This window comes from Desmodus rotundus, chromosome 2 (assembly GCF_022682495.2).
Source record: "Desmodus rotundus isolate HL8 chromosome 2, HLdesRot8A.1, whole genome shotgun sequence".
NCBI classification, from domain to species: Eukaryota; Metazoa; Chordata; class Mammalia; order Chiroptera; family Phyllostomidae; genus Desmodus; species Desmodus rotundus.
The window spans coordinates 207,456,027-207,477,709 of record NC_071388.1 but is presented as its reverse complement, the minus strand read 5'-3'; the positions used below and the strand labels follow the sequence as shown (position 1 = coordinate 207,477,709).

The 21,683-nt window shown below is 58.8% G+C and overlaps 1 protein-coding gene across 1 annotated transcript in view; it reads right to left on the bottom strand.

The window, feature by feature from the left end:
* Positions 1-7,918: 7,918 nt before the first annotated feature.
* The window catches only part of RAMP1 (receptor activity modifying protein 1), a 29,228-nt gene continuing 15,463 nt past the window's right edge, over positions 7,919-21,683 (bottom strand). The window contains exon 3 of the mRNA XM_024563970.4: positions 7,919-9,139. Within this exon, the coding sequence (XP_024419738.2) occupies positions 8,884-9,139 (256 nt within the window). The 3' untranslated portion in view covers positions 7,919-8,883. The remainder of the gene's footprint in view (positions 9,140-21,683) is intronic.

The window sequence follows — 21,683 nt, the reverse complement described above, 5'->3', positions numbered from 1 at the left end:
TGGCAGGCTATGGGAGGAGCGATGGAGTCGCCCAGCGCGGCGGATCCCTCCCGGCGGCCTTTGCCTCACCTGCGCCCCTAGCGGACAGCCGAGCTCCCGGCGCCGGGTTTCTCCCCGTTCCGCTGGCCCCCGGGGGGAGGGCGGAGGGCGGGGCGCTGACTGAGCGGCACCCAGTTTCTCCCTAGACCCCCTTGCCCTTCAGCGAGCCAAGTTTGGACCTAGCCGGTGGCAGCCAGGTGTGCTCCAGGCCGAGACGAGGGGGCAGGGAAGCCACGCCAGGCACTGGGAGCAGCCTGGGTGGGTGTCTGTCCAGCCATTTCCCGGTCCACAAAGCCTTTTCCAGCTGTGCCTGGTCTATGTGGCCAGGACAGGAAAATTAGAAAGCCCGTATCTTTTAAAAATCCCAGGCAGGAACTGAGAAAGTCTCCCTCTAAACCTATCAACAGTAACTCACTCTCCTGTTGACACCGGTTTTGGAAATCATTTTTAAAAATAGCAAATTGGGGAATTGGGGAAAAAGAAAGGCCTGGAAGGGCACTTCCTGCGGACGGCCTTGGTTAGCATGCAGGGCTGCAGCCCTCAGCGTGCAGGAGCTGAGCAAGACACGGTGGGGGGTGCGGGGGGTGTGGGAGGACCCTGGGGGCTGTGGCCCCTGGGTGCTGGACAGGGGACTGAGCCTTACCTCTGGGATACATGCAAATTCCTCCCTTGGGCATGTCTCCCGTGTCCCCGAAGGTTAGGCACAGCCTGTGCGGGTAGGCGGCCACTCTCAGCCTCCTGTGGGCACAGGGGGCTCAAGGGCTGCAGCGAGGCTCACGAGGACCCTGTGAGCCTCACGGATGTGAGTCTCGCTCGGTTCCAGGGAGAGGTGGGATGGAAGAATCAAGAGCTCGGCTGGAGCTGTGCTTGAACTTGCTCAGCTGAGGAGAACCAGAGCCCCCCCGCAGGGCTGCAGCGGCCTGGGGGGGGCTCCCCGAGTTGGGCCCCATCTCATGGCTTCCAAAGGCATCCGTCGTCGTGAGGGTGTTGTGCGGGGGCACCGCGGGGGGCGGAGGTGGCCCAGGAGCGCTTGGGCAGGAAGGGGTAGGGGCCCTGCCGAGGGAAGCCCGCTTGAACGTGCACATACAGCAGGCAGGTGCCGACCACAGCTCCCTCCTCGAACCCCGGCTCCACTGTTTCCTGCCACGTCCAGTTCCAGTACGGTCAACCATGTTGTTTGACAAAGTCCAGACATGGGGGATATGTCTTCAAGGAAGCGTATCCTGGCCTGGAGGACGTGGCATTACTTGGGATTTGCGTGTGATTTTGTTCTTTCTCTTTAATGGAATCTGCATTTTTACTGCTTTAATCATCTGGAACCTCCTGGAAATGATCACCATTCTTAGAATTGACCAGCAGCTGACACAAACAGGATATAATCAGACCAATACGTTTCTAGTCAACAAGCCCCTGAATGTCTAACAGTCGTTAGAGTAACACCCCCTCCTTTACCTTAAATAAGAATATATATCAATTAGACAGCCATAGAAATAAGAAAAGCTGGTTAGCTATTAGGTATACAGAAACAGTTACTATGAAGCTAAAGTTTATAGTACACAGAGAAACATTTTAGACAGAAAAGATAGATAGCTAAGTTAGATATCACAAAGGCCTTATTGCCTCTGCTCAATCTACCGTATACTTTTGCCCTATAAACAATTTCTGAAAATGTCTAATCGTCTGATTTATGACTCTCCTAGTTAAAATAATCTTTGTTCACTATAACAATCTATGGAAACTTTGGTCAAAACAATCTTTGTTTAATATGATTATATCCATGGAAACTCTCATACTTTTCATGGTTACCTTTGTATTGATGTTTCTGCTTAACTGATCATGTTATGCACTTGCAAATGTTAATCTATGCCAAAAAGGAAAATATAAAAATCCATTTGTGCGTGCAATAAACGGAACAGAGCTTCACTGTTCTCTGAGGCGTGATGTCATCTGTCTCCCATCGCCGACGCCTCATAGCACCTTCGGGACCCCCTGGACTCTGCTGCGGCTGGACCGCGGCAGTTTCCCACTCTGCTGGACCCCAGGGGAGCGCACAGGTGAGCCACATAGCCAGGTCTGGGGGGAGGAGGGGCCTGGCTTCACACCCTGACGCCAGCACCCACCTGGAGGACACCTGGGCATGGGGTGTTGCCTCTCTGTGCCTCCATCTTCTTATCTGCAAAATGGACGCGGCCTCCCGGCTGATGAAGGCTGGGAGGGCAGGGGTGAGGTGAGTGAGTGCCTTTTGGTGGCGGCTCCGTACACTTCACTCCTTCCTCATTCTCCCCGGGCCTGGCGCCCTGCGGGTGGCTGGGGGATTTCAGCCCCAGGACACAGGCCCAGGGCAGCCTCCCTGGCCTCCTTTCCCGCTGCACATAAAAAAAAGTTTCCCTTCCTCTTTTCTTAGCCTTTCATTTCTTTGTTCTCTTTCTGGACCGAAAGAGGAAGAAAAGCAAAAAGGAGGAAGATCAGCGTTGGAGAAACACTGGCACCAGGGGAGAAGAGAAACGCCCATTTTTCCAAACAGGAGACCAGATGAAAAGCTTGTGCTGCCAATGCTGGTCAGAACCGGGAACCGAGGTCTTCCCGACTCCTCCGGGTGGGCTCACCTCACCTGCTGCCCCGACGGGAATGTGCGATGCGGCCCCAAGCAGGGTGTTGCGCAGTCTGAGATGTTCTGTGGCGATTGCCTGGCTGCAAGGCCGTCCCCACTGGTTTTCATGGTGTGTGGCAGCCCTTCAGTTCCAGCGCGGCTTCACTTGGTGGCTGGCCAGGCCCACGGCCACCAGGCGGAGTTCAGTGTTGGGGGAGGTGGGCTCGGGTTAGGGCTGAGCTGTGTCCACCCCTTCCCCTCATTCATATGTTGATGCCCCAACCCCCCCCCCCCATCCCTGAGAACGTGGCTGCCTTTGGGGATGGGATCTTTAAAGAGGTCGCTGAGGTTACTGGGGTGGCCCTCATCCCATAGGACTGGCGTCTGCATACGAAGTGACTAGGACACGACACACACAGGGACGGGCATGTGAGGACAAGGGCTGAAGGCGGCTGTGTCCATGCCAAGGAGAGAGGCCTCCGAGGACGCCCTGATCTTGCACGCCAGCCTCCAGGACTGCGAGACAGTCCATTTCTGTCGCCCCAGCCTGTGGTGTTTGTTACGGCGACCCGGGCCGAGATGGCTCTGCTCTGTGTGGAACGCGACGGGCCCGGGGAGTCGGAAGGAATCCCCCGTGTCGCCCCTGGAATGCTCACTGTCATGATTATCTCAGGATTCCTCACCTTACCTGCTGTTCTTGTGCCGGGGGAACACTGCCGGACAGAGGCAGGTGTCCTCACACGCCCACTGCCGCCAGGGCCCCCGCCCCACTGCAGAAACCCACTGTCATGTTCACGACGACCCCCTGAAGTCCCCACGGTCGCTTCTTCTCAGGTGAGGGAACTGAGGCCCAGAGGCGCCCCATGACTTGCCTCGCCACTGTCCCTGGGCAGAGAGCTGGGTGGCATCTGAGCCCAGGCAGTTTGGTGCCGTGGCCTCTGCGCTTCAGCTCGATGCTCTTTTAATGTGGAGAGGGGAGGAGAGGGTGCCAGAGTGGGCCTGAGTGGCTTTGTGTGACCTTGGGCAGCCTGGGCAGGCACCGGGACACAGCTGTCACCAGGATGGGCCACACTGAGGATAAAGAGCTGTGCCACCTGCCTCCCACCCTGGAAACTCAGGGAGCAAAGGGCCCCGGCTCCTGGGTGCATGCGTGTCTGTGGGCAGAGGAATGTGGTTGAGGGAGAGAGCCTTGTCCGCAGCCTGGGATTGCGGGTGCGGCGGCGGGGATGGTTTCCAGGGACGCAGAGGAATCTGGCTTTCAAGCTACCCTCAACCTTGTGCCCTCTGTCCCCATGGCACATTCGTGGACCTGAGTGAAGACAGGAGACCTCATGGCCCATCTGAGCCCTGTCCCGTGAAGAAGAAACCACAGAGAGACCCAAGTTCGCCTTTCGAATAGCCTTGAAAAGTACCGCAGGCCCTGGCTTTGTTCCACACGGGCCTGAAGGGCGGTTCTGTTCACAGAAGGGAGGGTCTTCAGGCCCTTTCCTGTTACTATCTCAGAGTCCCTGGCCCCTGCCTGGTCCCCACCACACCCCACCCCCATCCCCGCCCTCCAAACACAGGGTCCCCTGGTGAGGAGCCTGCCACCGGAGCCTGGACACCGCCCCGACCTGGGGACAGGGCAGGCAACTGACGCTAGGCTCCCCACTCCAGGCAAGTTATCGGAGGTGAACAAGCTGCTTCAGGTCACACAGCTGGACAGGGGTTGAGCCAGGCACTGGGCCTCGTAACCACGGCGTCCCAGGGCCTGACTGGGAGGTGACGTCCCCGCAGCTGTGACGTGACAGTGAGGTCCACACTGTAGCATGCTGGTGTTGTTTCTCTGTCCATTGTGTGATCTTCCCCCAGTTGGGCATGGCCTGGGGCTCCTGGGTGCACACTCACACTCACACACACACCCCCCGAAACTGAGGTCACCTTGCCTCCCTATCTGGTAACCTGCCTTTTCCCATGAACTTTCTAGTGTGAGAAGAAGTCCCCACACGCTTTACTTTAGGGCACTGGGCCCCGCCATCTGGCTTCCATCAGACTGGACAGCCCTCCTGTGTGGGCGTGAACACACTTCCATCGCGGGCGCCGCGTCCCGCACACCAGCCCTCTGGCTCGTCTGTACTTATGTCCTGGGGTGGACTCCTGGCAGGGATGTTCCTGGGAGCAAGGACGCGCAGACTTTGGGGCACACTAACTTGTCCTCCGGGAGGACGGTGCCGATGTTTGTCTTTGACGATGGAGAGGAAGCTGCATCTCCAAGGCTCTGTCTCGGGCTTTTCCTGGGAAGGAACGCCCCGGCCCAGCCGCGGCCCACGCTGCGCCCTCATTCCCAGGTGCCGCCTCCCCCACCGTGACCCACCAGGGACGCGCCCTTTCTGTGAAGACGAGTTCCGTTCAGGACTGCTTCTTGGCTCACGGAGGCCCCATCCCCCGAGCGCTTTTCCCCAGGAGCTCGTTAATAGGACAACTTTGGGAACAATATGTACTTGGCCAGTCCTACTTCCCAAGTCCTTTTCCCTTGTCACTTTGTGGGTTCTTTGATTTCTAACAGATTTCTAACAGATTTTTTTTTTCCTGTGGATTTCCAGGGCAAAGCTCTGGAGAATGGGCCATCTTCCAGCTCAGGACACAAATAAAGCTGGCCAATCTAATTTTTCACATGAAAGCTGTTGTTAGCTTCCCCAACCAGCCTAGCGAACCCCAGCTGTCCCTGTGGGCCCCTGTCCCTGGGCTTTTAGAGAAGGCCACGGAAGGATAGCTGCTTCCACCTGCCCGGGTCGCCTCCTCAGGCAGGCATTCTGGGTGGCAGACACTTCAAGTCTTGTTGGAAAGGGCTGGGGACAGGGCAGGTGATTGTGACTGGTGCAATCCACAATGGCCCCTCACTTACTCTCCAGGGAGCCCCTGGGGCAGACTTGGGGGAAAGGGCAGGCAGAGCACAGGTGGTCACCCTGGGTCTGAGCAGTGACCCTCAGCGGGAGGCCTGCAGCTCCTGTCCCACCCCACCCCACCCCTCTGCGGACCCTGCTGCTCCTGGGCTGACCTCGGCCTCTGCTTTCTGAAGCTTTGAGGCAGCCCATGCATCTGGCGTCGTCCCCTGTGACCTTGGCCGGAGCTCATCCACTGGCCAGACGCCTGGCGCCCCTCTAGCTCCCTTCCCGCACTTCCTCTGGGGAGAAACACCACTCACAGTGAGCACAGGGGCGGCTCTCAGGGCGCCTGAGACTCCGGCTCCTCTGAAAGCCCAACAGACACCCTCAGGCCGTCTGGGGGCAGTGGCTGCCCAGGGGAGGGCCAGGCGAGGGGGCCAGACAGGGCCGCAGAGGCCTCCACTTAGCACATGCATGCACAGGCGCGCGCACACGTGGACACCCATGCATACATGTGCACACATGTGTGCGAGTGCCTGCCCAGTCCTGGGCTTTGAAAGGCGGACCTGAGGCTGTTAGAGAGAGCGATGGCCCGCCCCCCAGCACAGGGACAGGGCAGTGGCCTCAGGAGCTCTGGGACGCGTGGTCTCGTTCTGTCCCCCATCAGCTGGGCTTTGCCCCTAGCAGCTCGCCACGCTGTCCCCCTCACGGCCGGCAGAGGGCAGAACCGAGGCGTCCGCAGCTCTTGCGTTTGCTGAGTGTTCTGCGGAGAACCGCGGCCCCCAAACCCTTGCTCACTGGGAGGCTCAGGTGGGCCCTGCTTTGGGAACGGGGTCTTCACAGACGGGATTGGTTCAAGTGCAATGAGGTCCCGCTGCAGGAGGGTGGGCTCTCAATCCACTATGGCGGGCGATCTTATAAGGAGAGGAGACACGGGGACACGGAGGGAAGACACGCTGCTACAGCGACAAGCCCAGGAACAGCAAGGGGTGCGGACAGGGGATGGGGCTGGAGGCAGTGGAGCGGGGCCTCCCGGGGGTCTCAGAGAGAGCCTGGCCCGGTCTGGGGACGTCCTGCTTCTAGAAACGGAGGGAATAATTTCTGTGGCTTCAGCTGCCTGGTTTGTCCAATTTGTTACCACGGCCCTAGGTAACTAATACTTTGTATTGTCTTAGAAAGAGTTTGCGTACACCAAATACCCCCGCCCCCAGCTGTCCGCACACACAGCTCCCGGCGCAAATGCAGGGTAAGGCAGGGGCCCGGTCCTAGCAGCCGCTGTGGCCCTGAAGCTGGACGCACTCCTCTCTCAGTTCTGGGTGAGGCCCTACGGCCCTGCAGACCCACGTGGGGCCCGTGCCACCCGTGGGGACCCGGGACGGTGGGGCTGCCCTGGAGTCGGGGGCCTGAGCGGAGGGACTCACTGAAATGACCAGGAAGCAGCCTCGAAGGGAGCAGGGCCTCCGCCTACGCAGGTGCAGCTAATTACAGGAGGAACGACCTGCAGGCCAGGTTGGGGCAGTCCTTACTGGGGGCACCTTTGTCCTCAAGGGGCCAGTGTGAAGTCCCCTAGTTGCTTCCTGCCACTCCCGCATCCCCAAGACTCAGGACGCTGGGGCCTCAGCCAGAAGCATCTTCCTCCGCCAGGTGTCTGTTCTGGAGCCCAAACCGTGACTCACCTGTGCCATTAGCTTCCTGGGCGGAAGCAGGGATAACCAGAGACAGTTGTCCCGGTTCCTTCCAGCTCGCAGGCAGAGTTTCCCACGGTGAGGGCAGGTCCTGCAGTGAGGACAGGAAACCCACGTTCCCTGAGGCATCCCCGCAGTGGGCCCACCTGGGCCCCTTGCGGACCTGAGCGGGGCGAGGGCCCCCTGGTGGCTGTGGTGTGCTAGTGTGGAATAGTCCAGAATGTGTTACTGAATTTTGCCGTGTGTAAATGCACTTTTTTTTTTTTGCCCTAAGTTGTGAGGGAAAAATAAGGATGTGCATTTTACATGGGTAGTATTAATCCAGTATCTAGATAAATGTTTTTAATTCTTCTCTTTATGCTTATGCGTTAAAATTTAACTCTAGAAAGCAATAATGGTATCTGTATGCAAAATAATACCCTAGAATATGATCATAGGTTTTGTTTATAAATATAAATAAATAAACATTGGATTAAAAAATTAAAATGAGCCCTGGCTGGTGTGGCTCTGTGGATTGAGCACCAGCCTGTGAACCAAAGGGTCACTGGTTCAATTCCCAGTCAGGGCATGTGCCTGGGTTGAGGGCCAGGCCCCCAGTGGGGGGTGCTAGAGAGGCAACCACACATTGATGTTTCTCTCCCTCTTTCTCCCTCCCTTCCCCCCTCTCTAAAAATAAATACATAAAATCTTCGAAAAAAATTAAAATGAAAGTTTTTTTTTCCTGAAAGTTTGGGCCAAAAGCCTGGGTGCACATGACACACAGGAGCACATTATACATGGCAAATGAGGCTCTGGGGCGGAGGTCGAGGCTGATGCTGAGGGTGAGAAGGGGCAGGTCCTGGGCTGGGAGGCACCAGAGGGCGGGGCAGGCAGGGGGCTGGAAGGACCTCAGGGGGGTGGTCTCAGCTTGGAGGACCTCTGGGAGGGACAGTGTGGGAGCTCCCTTCGGGGATCCAGAACATTCTAGAGGCCTGTCTACACATGGGGCGTGTGAAGAATGAGTGGGGAAGCAGTGCTGGGTAGGGGCGGGCGGGGGTGCACTGACCTGCAGGGGAGATAGTGGGTGAAACCCTAGGGGACAGAGTGGAGGCGGGGACCTTGGCCTGAGGGCTGGGAGGCATCCTTTGGGGTGTGGGGGGCTCAGCAAAACCGAGCAGACCGGGCCTCATCACGTCTGTGAACTGCAGACATGGTGGCGGGGTGGGCTGGGCCTCAGAGTCCCGCGGGAGCACCTTCAGTGCACACACAGGGCCTGCCGCCATCGTGCCCCGGCGAAGAACGATGGCGCCTGGAGGCTCCGGTGTTCCCCCCACTTCTGCTGGCTGTGAGCCACACCCAGAAATAAGGACGCTTCCCAAGTTCAAGGACATCCTTTTAATCACAAACTACTTGCCGCAGTCTGGCCAGAGGTGGGAGCAGAGCCCAGGTGGCCTACAAACACAGTGGAACCCGCCCAGAAATAGTGACAGGTCTGTCCTGCCCCCCAGCACCTGGCCCCCTTGCTAGGGGGACCGGAACCTCCCGCCGGTCCATGCCTGCACTGCCCCGACTCTGAAATCCTGTCAGCTGGTCTCAGGTAGAAGGAGGGGACTCGGGGCTGCGCTGCCCTCGGGCTCCAGGACACTATCCCCAGGCCGGGCCCAGAGCTGCCGGCCTCCCTGCCTGCCCGCAGCCTCCGTGTGCGGGGCAGCTCCCAGGCCACAGCCTACACGATGCCTTCCGTGCACTTGCTTCTCCAGACCACCAGCCCGGTCACGAGCAGGGTCACCAGGATGGGCACCACGATCAGGGGGCAGAGGATGCTGCTGGGCGGGTCATGCAGGGCCCTGCCAGAGACAGGGCAGCTCTTGAAGTAGCGCCGGTGCACAGTGACAAAGAAGGAGTCCACCGCCGCGTTCGGCCAGAAGCAGCCCAGCTTTTCCATCACGTGCTTGGTGCAGTCCCTGAGCTCGCTGTAGCTCCTGCCGACAGGAAAGCAGGCCGTCAGTCCCTGGGCAGGCAGGGGACTGAGGCAGGGGACTGAGCGGGGTCTCTCCACCGCGTGCCCCTGCCTCGAGTGTCTCCTGAAGCCCAGGCCCCGGGCAGTGGCCCTGAGTCTAGGAGAGGAAGGTCCTGGGTGGCTCCCGTGGGGGCTCCCCAGATCTCCTGCACATTCCAGTCCCCAGACAGTGAGCTGAGGCTAAGGGACAGACCTCTCTGCTCCTGAGCTCCAGCAGCTGGGATGCCACACTACGGGCGGGCTAGCGGCGGAGCAGCCCAGCATCTTCAGGCCTCAGCCCAGGGCAGCACGCCCTCGGGCGGGCGAAGCCGCAGCCCATTCTCAGGAATAAATTAGTGATCTTGAACACAGATGGGTAGGAATGACCCCGACGGGAGCACTAGGAGAAAGAGCTGTGGCAGACTAACAGCACTCCCATCAACGTCAACTCCAACTTGTAACCCGAGCCCCAGAAGGAGAAGAGGGAACGGGGGAGAGGAACTATTTGAAGAGATAACGAGAGTTTTCCCAAAACAATGAGCCATCAATTCACAAACCCGAGAAGGTCAGAGTACCCCAAGCAGGGCCAGAAAACAAAGCAACAGTAACCCCAGACATCCACATAGACACGTCAGAGTCAAACTCTGGAACCAAAGGTAAAGAAAAAAATCTTGGCGTCAGAGGAGAGACACTTCCAGGGAACAACAGCACGAGTCACAGCCGACTCCCCGCCTGAAACTATGCAAGCCCGGAGACGATGGGGGGCATCTTCAAAGTATCAGTGGGAGCGATGGGGGAACGAGCAGCCCTGAATCCTGTGCCTGGCAAAAAATATCCTCCACATACGAGGCTGAAATAAAGACGTTTTCAGAGAAAAAAGAGCTGAGACAGTTCATTGTGCTGTAAGAAATGTAAAGTTCTTCACTGGAAAGAATAGAACTGGCTGGTGTGGCTCAGTGGATTGAGTATCAGCCTGCGAACCAAAGGGTCACTGGTTCAATTCCCAGTCAGGGCACATGCCTGGGTTGCAGGCCAGGTCCCCAGTAGGGGGCGTGTGAGAGGCAACCACACACTGATGTTTCTCTCCCTCCCCACTCTCTGTAAAAATAAATGAAATCTTTTTTTTTTTTTAAGAATACAACAAAAAGAATGTTGGACCCACACAAAGAAATGCAGAGCTCCGTAAATGGTAACAATGAAGGTATTTAAGAAACACTTTTCCTTATTTTTAATCTAGAAAGTGACTGAATGGAGCAGAAGCTGTACGTTAACATGGGAGAGACCCAGGGGGCTTCCAAGGGCCTCTGTCATCCCCCAGGCGCTACCCAATGGTCTCCGAGTCGTTAGGTCCTGTTTCGTCTGCCTGGCTGCTCTCTGGGTCATTGCCCCAAGGGCACAGGGCGCTCAGGCCTCCCTGCAGGCTGAAGAGCAGGGGGCCGGGAGGGGGAGGGATGCAGGACCCGTGCCCCCTGGGTGTGTGGTTTCCCCAAGGGCCCAGGGACTCGTGTTTCAGGTAGAAAATGGAAAAGCCACAGCGGCCCTGACGCTGGGTCTCACCGTCAGGAAACCATGAGTGAGTTCGCGTCCAGTGCCTGGCACCTGGTAAGGGAGAAATGCATCGGGTGCTGTGCAGAGCCGAAGTCCAGCCCTTCGCATGGCTGCTGGTCAACAGCTGGGCTTACACACGCTGGTTTGCGTGACTGTCTTCTCCGGGCCACAGACCCACCAGGCCCTCGGGCAGTGTGGGGTGTTCTGCAGACCTAGGGACAGTCAATCCTACTCGTCCCCCCATCCTCTGTGCAGGATGCGTGGAGCTGGGATGTCCCTAGAAGGAGCTGTTGCCGTCTCTGGACGCGAGTGGCCGTCAGCCCAGAAAGCAGTGACCCCACAGACCCCCGTCCGAGGCCCCGCTGAGGCACAGCCTGCTCTGCGGGGGCTATTCTGGGATCAGGCACTCTCTCCCTGAAACGCTATCCTTCTGGTTTGCAAAGCCACCCCCGTCTAAAAATAGCTGCATGAGCAGTCGGGCCTCTTCATCTGTTTATTTATACAGACGTGACAGCTGAGACTTCGAACAAACACGGGGAGCTCTGTCAGCAAGAGGGCGAGAAAGGAATCCCGTCAGAGCCCAGAGTCTTCTGTTCCAAAGGACCCGCACTGCCCGGGGCCCAAGTCCCCGTGCAGAGCATTCTCACTAACCCCTCTCTCCAGTTCTCAGGGGACCGAGTCGTCACCCTTTTTTGGCCGGGACGTTCTATTCTGGGCCCCTAAGCAGGCTTCGCTGGGAATGTTTCTGACCACGGTGGCCGGCGTTTCCCGGTCGTCCAGGCCTGGGCCCTGGCTCCGGCACGGTGACGGGCGGTTGCTCACTTTCGATGAGAAGGTGTCCACTGACGCCCACGAGCTCTGGGGACTCTTGTGGTTGCTGTTGTCCCCCTGCTAGCTCTGACTGCCCCTGATGTGGAGAATCTGGGCCTGGGCCCTGCCACCTACGGACCTGGGTTCAAATCCCAGGTCTGTCTCTTACCCCAAGTGATGCTGGGCGCCTCCTCTCACCTGTTCGAGCCTCAGTCTCCTCACATCCACAGGGAGACACAGGCACCCACCTGACGGGGTTGCTGGCATCAAGGACCAGACATGTAGCAGGTGCCCACTAGGTGGGTGTTTCCTCACCGCCTCCTCCCGACAGCTCGTGTGCGGCTCGGGAAGGACACACTTCTTGTCCTGTGGACTCCCCAGCGTTGACCAGGGACAGTGTGTCTAGGCCCCCGAGAGCTTGAGGACAAACTCCCTGGGGCTTTGGTTCCTTTTATCTGACCACTACTGGCCTCCGTCTCCCTGGGAGAATTCACGATCTGGTGGCTTCCAGCAGCTGTAAATGCCTGCTGGGGGTGGGCAGGTGGGCACACCTGGTGTCCTGGCAGGAGAGCAGGGGAAGGTGAGAGCGACCCATTGACGCTGGCCTGTGGCGTCTGTCACAGCGCCAGACTGACGGCGGGGCGGGGTGGGGGTCGTCAGGTAGATGGAGCAGGGCGAGGGTGGGTGCGAGACAGAGAAATACCCATGATGCCTTTGGGTAAGTAGTTCTTCTGGAAATAGGAATGGCTAATAAGCATCTGAAAAAAAAGTTTAACCTTACTTTTAGGAATAAAAGCAGCAAACATCCTAATAGAATCCTTTATAACATGAGAATACTCGGCCCTGGGGAAGTGTAGTGAAGCGAGGCAGGCACTCCTGTCATTATTAACAGAATGTAAAGTAGGCGCTGGCCCGGTGGCTCATTTGGCTGGAGCACCGTCCTGATACCCCAAGACTGCAGGTTCGATTCCTGGTCAGGGGACACGCAAGAGTCAATAAATGCATAAATAAGTAGACCAACGAATTGATGTTTCTCTCTCTCTCCAGAAAATCAATGAAACAACATGGGAGATAATTTGGTAAAATTTTTCTGGAAAGCAATTTGGCAACATGTATCAATAACCTGAAAACCATGGATACCCTTTGACCCGGTAATTCTATTTCTGGGAATTACCGTAAGTTAAGAACATGAAATGCAGACGGAAGTAATGTAAGGAGAGGTTCCTTGCAAATTTGCAATTATGAAAGCCAGTAAACCACAGGACAGCAATGGAAAAATTGTTGATAAGAACCTCTATGTACCTGCTAAAATGACACGTAGGAGGACATTTTTAAGGTGCGGGAAGTATTTATGTTTCAGTGTTGGATGAAAGCAGAGCCACCGAGACCCAACTGTGCAAATGTTGTGGGTTCAGCATGAGTAGCTCCAGGAGGGGAGGGAGGAGACTCACGGGAATGTCCGAGGGGTTACTGCCGTCCGAGGGGCACGCTACGAGGGGCTCTTGCTCTCTCTATGCTTTGGGGGACTTCCCAAGGTTTCCACAGTGAGCCTGCGTTGTTTTTGTACTGATACATGAAAAGATCATTTGGAAAAAGGCCTGTGGCAAACTGGACGCTGATCTCGCTACATTTATTTGCAGCTGTGGAGGAGGGCTCTTCTCTTTCAGACCTTCCCTCTGGGGCCGGAGGGGCTGTTCTGCACCCCCCCCCCCCCCCCCCGCCAGCCTGTGGCTCCGAGTCCGGTGGGCGGCCCTGCCCTGGCTTCCCGGGAGCCTGTGGACCCGGTGCCCGCACAGTTTGCTTTCCTTCACCCCACCTGTCTCTGCCCCCGGCCAGGCAAGGTCAACCCTGTTGCAGGGACAGGGCAGCGTCTCCCACCTCGGGGACACCCCGTCCCGGCCCTCCGCTTCCGAGTGCTGCAGGCTCTCCTGGGGCCTGGGGCGCTCGGCTGGCAGCGCTACTCCGGGCTGCAGGCTGGGGGTGCGAGCTCCGCACACTCGGGGCCCTGTGCCCACACCTGGGAGTCAGGCGGGCAGGACCCCTCCTGTCCCACAGAAGTCCTCAAGGCCTGGCTGGGCCAGTGGCTCCCCTCCAGCACTCTCGGCCCCCCACCCCCAGCCAGGAACAAGGACCCAGCCTCTCAGGTCGCCCCATCTGGGTAGAATGGGTGTCGCCATGGTCCCTCTGGGTTGCTGCGGGGCAGACGGATGCTGGACCAGGGGCAAGGAGGGTGGGGCCGGCCCGAGGGCAGGACCCCACTTTGTGCCCGATCCCAGGCACCCCAGGTCCTCCCCCACCCCACAGTCCCTGCCCCTCCTTACCCAGCTGCCAGTGCCAGCTGGGCTCCCCCATGCATCCCTGAGGCCTCTGTGCAGAAAGGTCTTGGCCACCAGATGGCACCCCTCCCCAGGGACCTCCTCTTCACAGTCCTCTGTCCCCAGGGACCCACCTCCCCACACCTTCCCCTCTTCCTCAGCCAGCCCCCACACTCGACCTCCTGGCACCGGGAGCCTCCCTCTGCTGGCCTGGGGACTGGGGTCCATCCCTCCTGGGCCTGCGGCTGCCACATCTAACACTGTGACAGCCCCAGCCCCACCTGAAGCTTGGTCCTGTCCACAGCTGGGGAGCCCCCACCCCTCCTGGAGTGCCAGGGCCTCCCCCCCAGGGAACCCCCCTTTTCCTGCCCCCCACCCTGTCTCCACACCCAGCAGAAGTGACTCATCGCACTGACTTGCTGCACCCACATTTCGAGCCCCAGTTTCCACTTCCGCTCCGAGTGTGGGTGGGCCTTGGCCTCCCGCCTCTCTGCGCCACTTCTCCTTCCCCACCCAGCTCAGGCGGGAGCAGCCATCAACCCCCCACCCCTCCCCCAGTCTGCCATCCACCCCTCTTCCTGCCACAGCCCTGGCCCTGCACTCCCCCACCCCACCCCCAGCCCATTGCCACACCTTGTCGTCGGCTCCCCCCACAGCAATGCTCCCTAGTGCTGGATGCAAAAGCATGCCTGTCGTCCCTACCCTCAACCAGGTCCTGCCATCCTCCTGGCTACATTGTAGCCACACTGGCCCATGTTTCTGCCTCAGGACCTTTGCACATGCTGCACTTGCTAAGTGGAAGGTTCTTGACCCCATCTTCCCAAGGCCAACCTCTGCTCATCAGTCAACCAGCCCGCCCTGGGATGAGGCCGCCCTGGACGCTGCCACCTCACCTGGCTCCCCAGGAAAGTGGGCTTTCCTGTGCAGATGGGGCTTCCTGAGAACCTGCCCTTCCATTCATAGGACCCTCACGCACTGCTGGTCCCGACAACAAGACGGCACAGCCCCCGAGGGCAGGGACAGTGGAGGGTGCAGACACAGTCCCACTGCCCCGGCTCCCAGCAGTCACCTCAGAGGCGGATCTGGCAGAGGCAGCGGGAGGGCGGGAGGGGCAGCGGCAGGCCCTGCACCACAGCAGGCGGAGCGCAATTCGTGGGACGGAGGGACGGCGGGTCACCGCAGCATCCGGGACACAGGCAGCCCACAGCTGCAGTGTCTGATGGGCACGACCCCTGTTCAGGGGACTGACACAGCTCTCCAGGTCAAGTGTTTAGAAACTGGCATGAAAGGGACGTGAAAAATAAAGGTGATAAACCCGACCCAGTGGCTACAGGCGACGTTTCTAGTCTACAGGGAATCAACCGTCTTTTCACCGACAGAGACACAGTGATTCCTAAACTAGAAACTGTGAGTCAATATTCTTGGACTGCAATATTAAAAACTAGAGTCAGTACGAAAATGATATATTAAAAAAATTGAATTTATAGAAAGTAAAGATCGCTCAGCATTTTGAGGTCACACAAGAATTTAAAAATTCCATTGCAGCTATTAGGACAACAATAATGGCGATGCTATATGTTTCAGAATTAATGGAATCGAGTCAGACAGCAAAAAAAATAAATTACTACTAAACAAACAAAAAAAGAGAGAAAATAAGTAACTATCCAAATCAACACATTTTTAAAAAGAACAATACCAAAAACCTCTCCAAAGGTCAACTAATTTAAATGCATTAATAATTATTAAAAACTATCATTTATTGATATTTGGAAAAATAGGAAAAGGAATAAGTAAATTCAATAGCTGATCCTTTAGAAAAATAGGTAATAGTGAAATAGGCTCGTTCTGGAGAGTCTACCCACAAAAACCAGAGAAAACATTAATAGACAGAACCACAGACAGAAGGTGAGAAAAAGTGTGAGAGATTAGCCTGCAAAAACCGTGTTCAAAAATGGAAACATTTTGAATTGGGGCATTTTGGGGAAAACTATAAACTATCAAATGTTGACTTCAAAAATTGAAAATCTGAAAAAAAAGTGGAAAATGTTATTAAAAAATGATGGTCACCCAAGGCGCTAGGCCCAGGCAGTCCTTCCGAATCTGTAGGAACGTAGAAAGAGAGGTCGAGTTTCCCAGTTCTTTACGAAGTTCGCCGAACCCAGAGTCCAAACCCCGGGGACAGCCTGCCTGCGGGCCTCAGAGCAGCACGCGGACCCCGCTGTGACTTACACACCGACGCCCGCGTCCTGTGAGATGCAGGCAGATTCCGGCTCGCGCGCAGGGCACCTTAAAGCGGGTGCGTTTCAGGACCGCCTGAAGCCGCTGCCCATTGCGTCCTGTCAAAGCGAGGAGGACGCCCGCTCGTTTCCACGCTGGTTGGGCAGGCGCTGGCAAAATTCAACATTTCTGATGAAAAAGAAGCTACCCTGTAAACCACAGAGAAGTTCTGAATTCGACAGAACCCTCTCGAGCCAGCCACAGATGGCACCTGTGCCACGAGCCCCGGGGACCTTCTCATCCCTGTCAGGGACCCGCCCCGTCCGTGTCTTCTCCCTCGTGGTCTCCCCGGCCGGGACTTCCAAAACAGTCATGGTGGAGCCTTTCCCAAGCAGCCTGGGCCTGGCTGCCCACCGGGCCACTTCCGCAGGTGACAGAAAGCCGCAGGGTGGCCTGGCCCCCACCAGGCTCCGATCTTACTGCCACCAAGGCCTTGGGCGCGCAGCTGGTAAGTGGCCCTCGGGACGGACGACAAGCCCACGGGGTTGCTTCTCCCACGCCTGGGTGAGGCCCGAAGGCTGGGGGGGACAGGGCGCCTTTGTGTCTGACCCCTCAGGGGACGGGAGAGGAAGTCGTGTTTACTGTTTGGTTAGAAACACGTCCGTTGGGCCGCTGCCCTGGGCCTGGGCCAGGTGCCAGGCAGCTGTGCACCCGGACTTGTGGCAGGAGTGGGTGCGGTGGACTCTGCAGTCGAGCCCCCCGAAACCCGCCGCCCAGAGCTTCCCTGTCAGGCCGGGGAAGCCCGATGGGACGGGGTAGAAGCCGGTCTGCATCTCTGCTGGCCGGGTGCGGACCACCGGAGCACTGGGGCAGGAATGCTTCGACAGGGCTGTGACCACCGCCCACAAACGCACGCTTTAAGGGGAGAAGTTCCAGGGTTCCTACCACAGGTCATCTCCTTACGCTATAGAACAGGAACTTTCAACATCTTGGCAAAAATATAAAATAAAAAGCACAAGGGAATGGCCGGCTCCACCCATTGGTTGGAGGAATCCCAGCATTCGCGTGCACCGTCGGACACCCAGTGCCGCACCGGCTCCCAGGTACCCGATGAACTCCAGCGGGTTCAGCGGGTTCTCAGGTGAACTCCAGCCAGGTCTTCGTAACTGGCTCCTGCCTCCACTGTGCCTCCCGACCACCGGGAAGATGCTGAAGCAGGGGTTCAAGGTCAGGTGGGACCAGAGGCAAGGCTAGGGTTTGGGAGGCAGCAGTTTCTCATGGAGCACTAGGCCAGGGGCCCACCCTGGTCTACAGGAAATGGACGTGGGACAGGCTCTCCCGCCTCCCCCGCCAGGCCTTTGGCTCTGCCCGGGTGTCCTGCACTCTTTCCGTCTCTCCTGGACCAAAGCCAGCCTGCTGCAGCCCCAGACACGCTAGAGAGTAACACAAGAGGCCTCTGGGGGCCGTGGAGCTTGGGGACGCTGCACAGAGGGCCGGTCCCCACTCACACAGAACAGACAAGGCCCGCAGTGGCCCCGGGAGGACAGTGCTCCCAAAGGGACTTCACCCGGGTCCCCGAGTCCCCACATCCCCATCTCCTGTCACACGTTCTTATTTCCATCTGCCTCTCAAGATCCACTGGGGACAGGCCTGCGCCACGACCCCTCAGCCGGGGATGGTTCTGCTTCCTCTCCAGGAACAGCTTCCTCCAGCCCATGTCGGCCCTCTACCCCTCTCCAGCGGCGGGTGGGGGGTCCCTAGGCTCCTCATGAAGCTCTCCCAGGCTACTGCCCCTGCCCCCGCCTGCGGACATCTGCTTCCCCCAACTCAGCACCGGCTGACTCTGGCCTGGCACTTTGGGGTTCATCCCCTGGCTGTGTCTCCTGGGCCCGGGCACCCCACCCTGTACCTGGCCCTCCACTCCCTACTGAAGCTGCTGTTGGCTGTCCCACTGTCTCCCTGGATTGTGACCTACCCTGTGGAGGGCAGGACACACCCACTCTGTTCCCTGCTGGACCCTGGGCAAGGCGCACAGTAGGGCTCCATGCAAGATGGTGAGTGCGTGAGGAAGCTGAGGAGCCTGAGACTCCAGGGCCCACCAGAGGGCGCCACTGAGCCTCTGCTCCCCAAGCCTGGAGCCAGAAGGGAGAGATGATGGAGGTCACCGGGTGGCCCCAGTGTCGACAGAAGAGCCCTGGGGACATCTGGGGCTCCTGCCTGGAAACAGGCGCTGCAGTGGGAAGTCCCAAGCCCCCTAATACCACCCAGAAGCACAGGTCCAAAGTTTACTCATTCAGAGCTACAAGTGTCCCTGGCCCGTCCCCATGACCTGCCCCTCGGACCTGTAACCAGGAGGCAGTTTAGGGGAGGAAGGAGACGCCCTGAGCGGACTCTTCAGCTCTGTCCCGATGCCTGTGGCCACTGGATGCTCCATGTGCAGGCTGCATGGGGCCCTGAGTGGAATTCGGAAGGGCGCCTCTTCCTCCAGGCAGGGTGCCTGGCTTGGCTGCAGAGCACAAGGCAAATTCCGGCCTCAACTAGGCTGCCAGGGCCAGTCAGTCCAACAACAAGGGGCTCTGGGCTCCTGCTGGGAGCCTGCAATGCTGGGCCCTGGGGACAGGCCAGGCCCAGTCTCGGCCCCGCTGGGCGGTGGACATCCTGTGATGAAAGACCGCAAGGAAACCGCGCCCCCCAGGGAGCTCCGGGCATGCGGTCAGGGACACTGGGGCCCACAGGCCTCCACAGCTGCTCTGTCTCCCGAGGCCTCACACCACATCCCCATGACGGTCGAAGGCCCTGCCATTCCAAGGACAGGACGCACTGACACCTGTTCACAGGACCTGATCACTCTTCACAACAGCCTTAGCAGCGGGTGAGGAGGGGCCGCTCCTCACAGACAGGAGCTCGCAGGTGGCCCGTGCCAGTGAGCCGAGGTGGCGTGTGGTGGGCTGCCCGGGGGCTGACTTGGCATCTGCCAGGCTCTCCCTGCCTGCCAAGGGGCCCCTCTTGGGGAGGGGGCCTCCTGGATCCTGGTGCCTCATTCAGAGCTACAAGGGTCTGGCCTCCGCTGCTCCTGCTCTCACAGCTCTGCTCCAGGACGGAAGGAATCTGGGCGCCTCTGCCCGCTGGGAGGAAGCGGAAGGCTTCTAAATCCACCCCTGGCTCTGTGGCACTGAGCTCTGGCACCAGACACAGTGTGGGAGCTGCCAAGCCAGGCTCCCCACAGACAGGGCCCACCTGGCAGATGAGAGGGAGCAGGGAGTGGGGGAAGGGCATCACGCCTCCTCTGAGAACCAGCCTGCTGGGGTCTGTGCTCACGGAGACAAAGTCACAGTCTAAATTTTGGGGGTGTCCCCCGAGGGACTGGCAGGCGACCTCAGCCCCGGGGCCTGAGAAGGCAGAGAAGCAGGGCTGGTCACCCAGAGGTGCCCAGTCTGGGCTGGCCTCATGGCAGGGCCCTGGGGGGGTCTCCTGGGACCCCTGATGTGGACACCGAGGTCCAGGGCTCCTCCTGGACCCCCAGACTCCCACCCTCGCCGGGACATGGGTGTGCCCACGTGTCTGAGTTCTAGGATTAGGCACGACAGCCGGGGCACTATATTTGGACACCTTGGGGACACTATCCTTGCAAAGCCTTGCTGGAGGCTGGAAGGGGAGCTTTTCCCTGTGCTGCGCCCTGGGTCCCACCCTCAGGCCCACCTGGAGCACCACCACCCTGCCAGGAAACCGTCACTCTTGTGCCACTGGATTTCCCAGGGACCCCTGAGACCCTCTCCCCACCCCTGGGGACTCTGCTGCCGGTACCACCGTTTGGAGCTCGGGGAAACCCTGAAGGTGGGGGAAGGGCTGGGCCAGGGAGCATTCTACACCAAGAAGCAGGGGCTGGAGGTGGGGCTTTGAGCTCGGAACGGCGGTGCTTTCACCTGTGAAATGGGCGCAGTGGTGTCTGGCTCACAGGAATGGGCCCCCTGGGTCCCTCCTGTGAGTCCCCCTGCCCAGTGGGGTAGACACAGCGAGGCTGAGAAGCCCCTCCTGGGTGCTTGCTTGTCCCTCACGACACCTCGCCGTCACTGGCCGCACCGCTGTGGGTGGGCCCTGCCTGTGGACTAGCAGCCCTGGGAGGACAGCACGGTCTCTCAGTCAGCTGTCAGTTTCCTGGCCCGAGAAGACCCTCCCTGGTGGCATGGGTGGTGAGGTCGCAGGCCACATTGGCCTGGTGGGCGGCCTGAAGCTCGTAAAGGTGACCTCTGGGCAGGGTGACGCTGTCCCCGGGCGGCTCACTGTGCCACCAGGAGAGGGGACAGTGGCTGTGGCTTCGTAGCACCCGACGACTCCCCTCCTGTCCTCTCCCTGAGCGGAAGGCCACGCAGGGTAGTCTCCTGCCCAGTTCCCGAGGGGCAGCTCTGACAGCTGGTGGGGGCTGGGGAGGGGCTGGGGCTGGGAGTCGGGAGCCGACTCTACCCACCATTGGGGCTCATCCCCTGGAGCACGAGGGGTGACCCGGCGGCCACACCACTGGCTCGGGGCAACTAAGTCCTTAGCCAGCAGCTGCTAAGCCCCTTCAAGGTGCCTTACCTAACTTTCCAAAGGAGAAGGGCCCACCCATGACCCCAGGTGGGTGGCCCTGGTGCACCAGGGGGATGGAGACACAGAGGGACAAGCATTGCAGGGACCCCGCCTGCTAGGGACAAAGGGGAGGGTGAGTCAGGACCACTGCTGCCCGTCAGCCCACGTCCCCCGAGGTCCTGGCTGCCCAGGTCTGAGGACGTGTGCGTGAGAGCTGCCCGTACGGCCCCCACAGGACCCTCCCCGCCAACACACACGGTCACAGTGGTCTGGGCCAGTCCCCGCTGCCTCTGGCCTTCACCGTCCCTTCCTGGTCCCCTGGTTCTAGCAACCTGCAAGTGACCACACCGGAAGGAGGGGGTCATATTTACAAATTAATCGCAATCTCCGTGGCCTCCTCTGGGGACATGACGAACAGCCAGAGAATGCGGCAGTGCCACGTGAACCTCAGAACAGAAGCCTGTCCGGCCGGTCGTCGTCCTGCCAAGCTGCCTCCAGGCGCCAAGGCCCCCGGAAGCCCCCGAGAAATGTCTGCATTCTGAGATGGCGCTCATTGCACGGCCTGCTCCAGCGTCTGCCCGGGTTCTAGGCTGCGGGGCGCAGGGAACGGCCACGTTCACAGCGGTTAGGCGTGCTTGAGCGAACGGCCTGTTTGCAAAGATCAGAGCCCTGTGGACCGAGGGCCGTGACAGACACAAGTCACCAGGAGGCAGTGAAGAAAACAAACCAAAACAGACGAGGGCAGGAAAGAGGAGGTGTTTGACCTGGAATCAGTTGGCGGGGGTGGGGGGCAGGGAGGGCCCGATGCGTGGTTTCCTGCAGGAAGCAGAATATCCGTGGCCCACCCTTCAGGGCTGGTTGAGTGAAAAGACTTGGTCGACATTTCAACTTTGTTTAAAAGGTAAAGGGAAACGCACCATGTTTTACCAGGAGGGAGAAAAGAAAAAAAAATCAGTTGGAAAGAGGAAAATCAAGACCCAAAATGGGTGCCTGAAGCAAGAACAGAAAGCACAAATCGGATGGGATTTCCCTTGTCACGAGGCCGGTCCTCCCCAGACAAAATGATAAAGT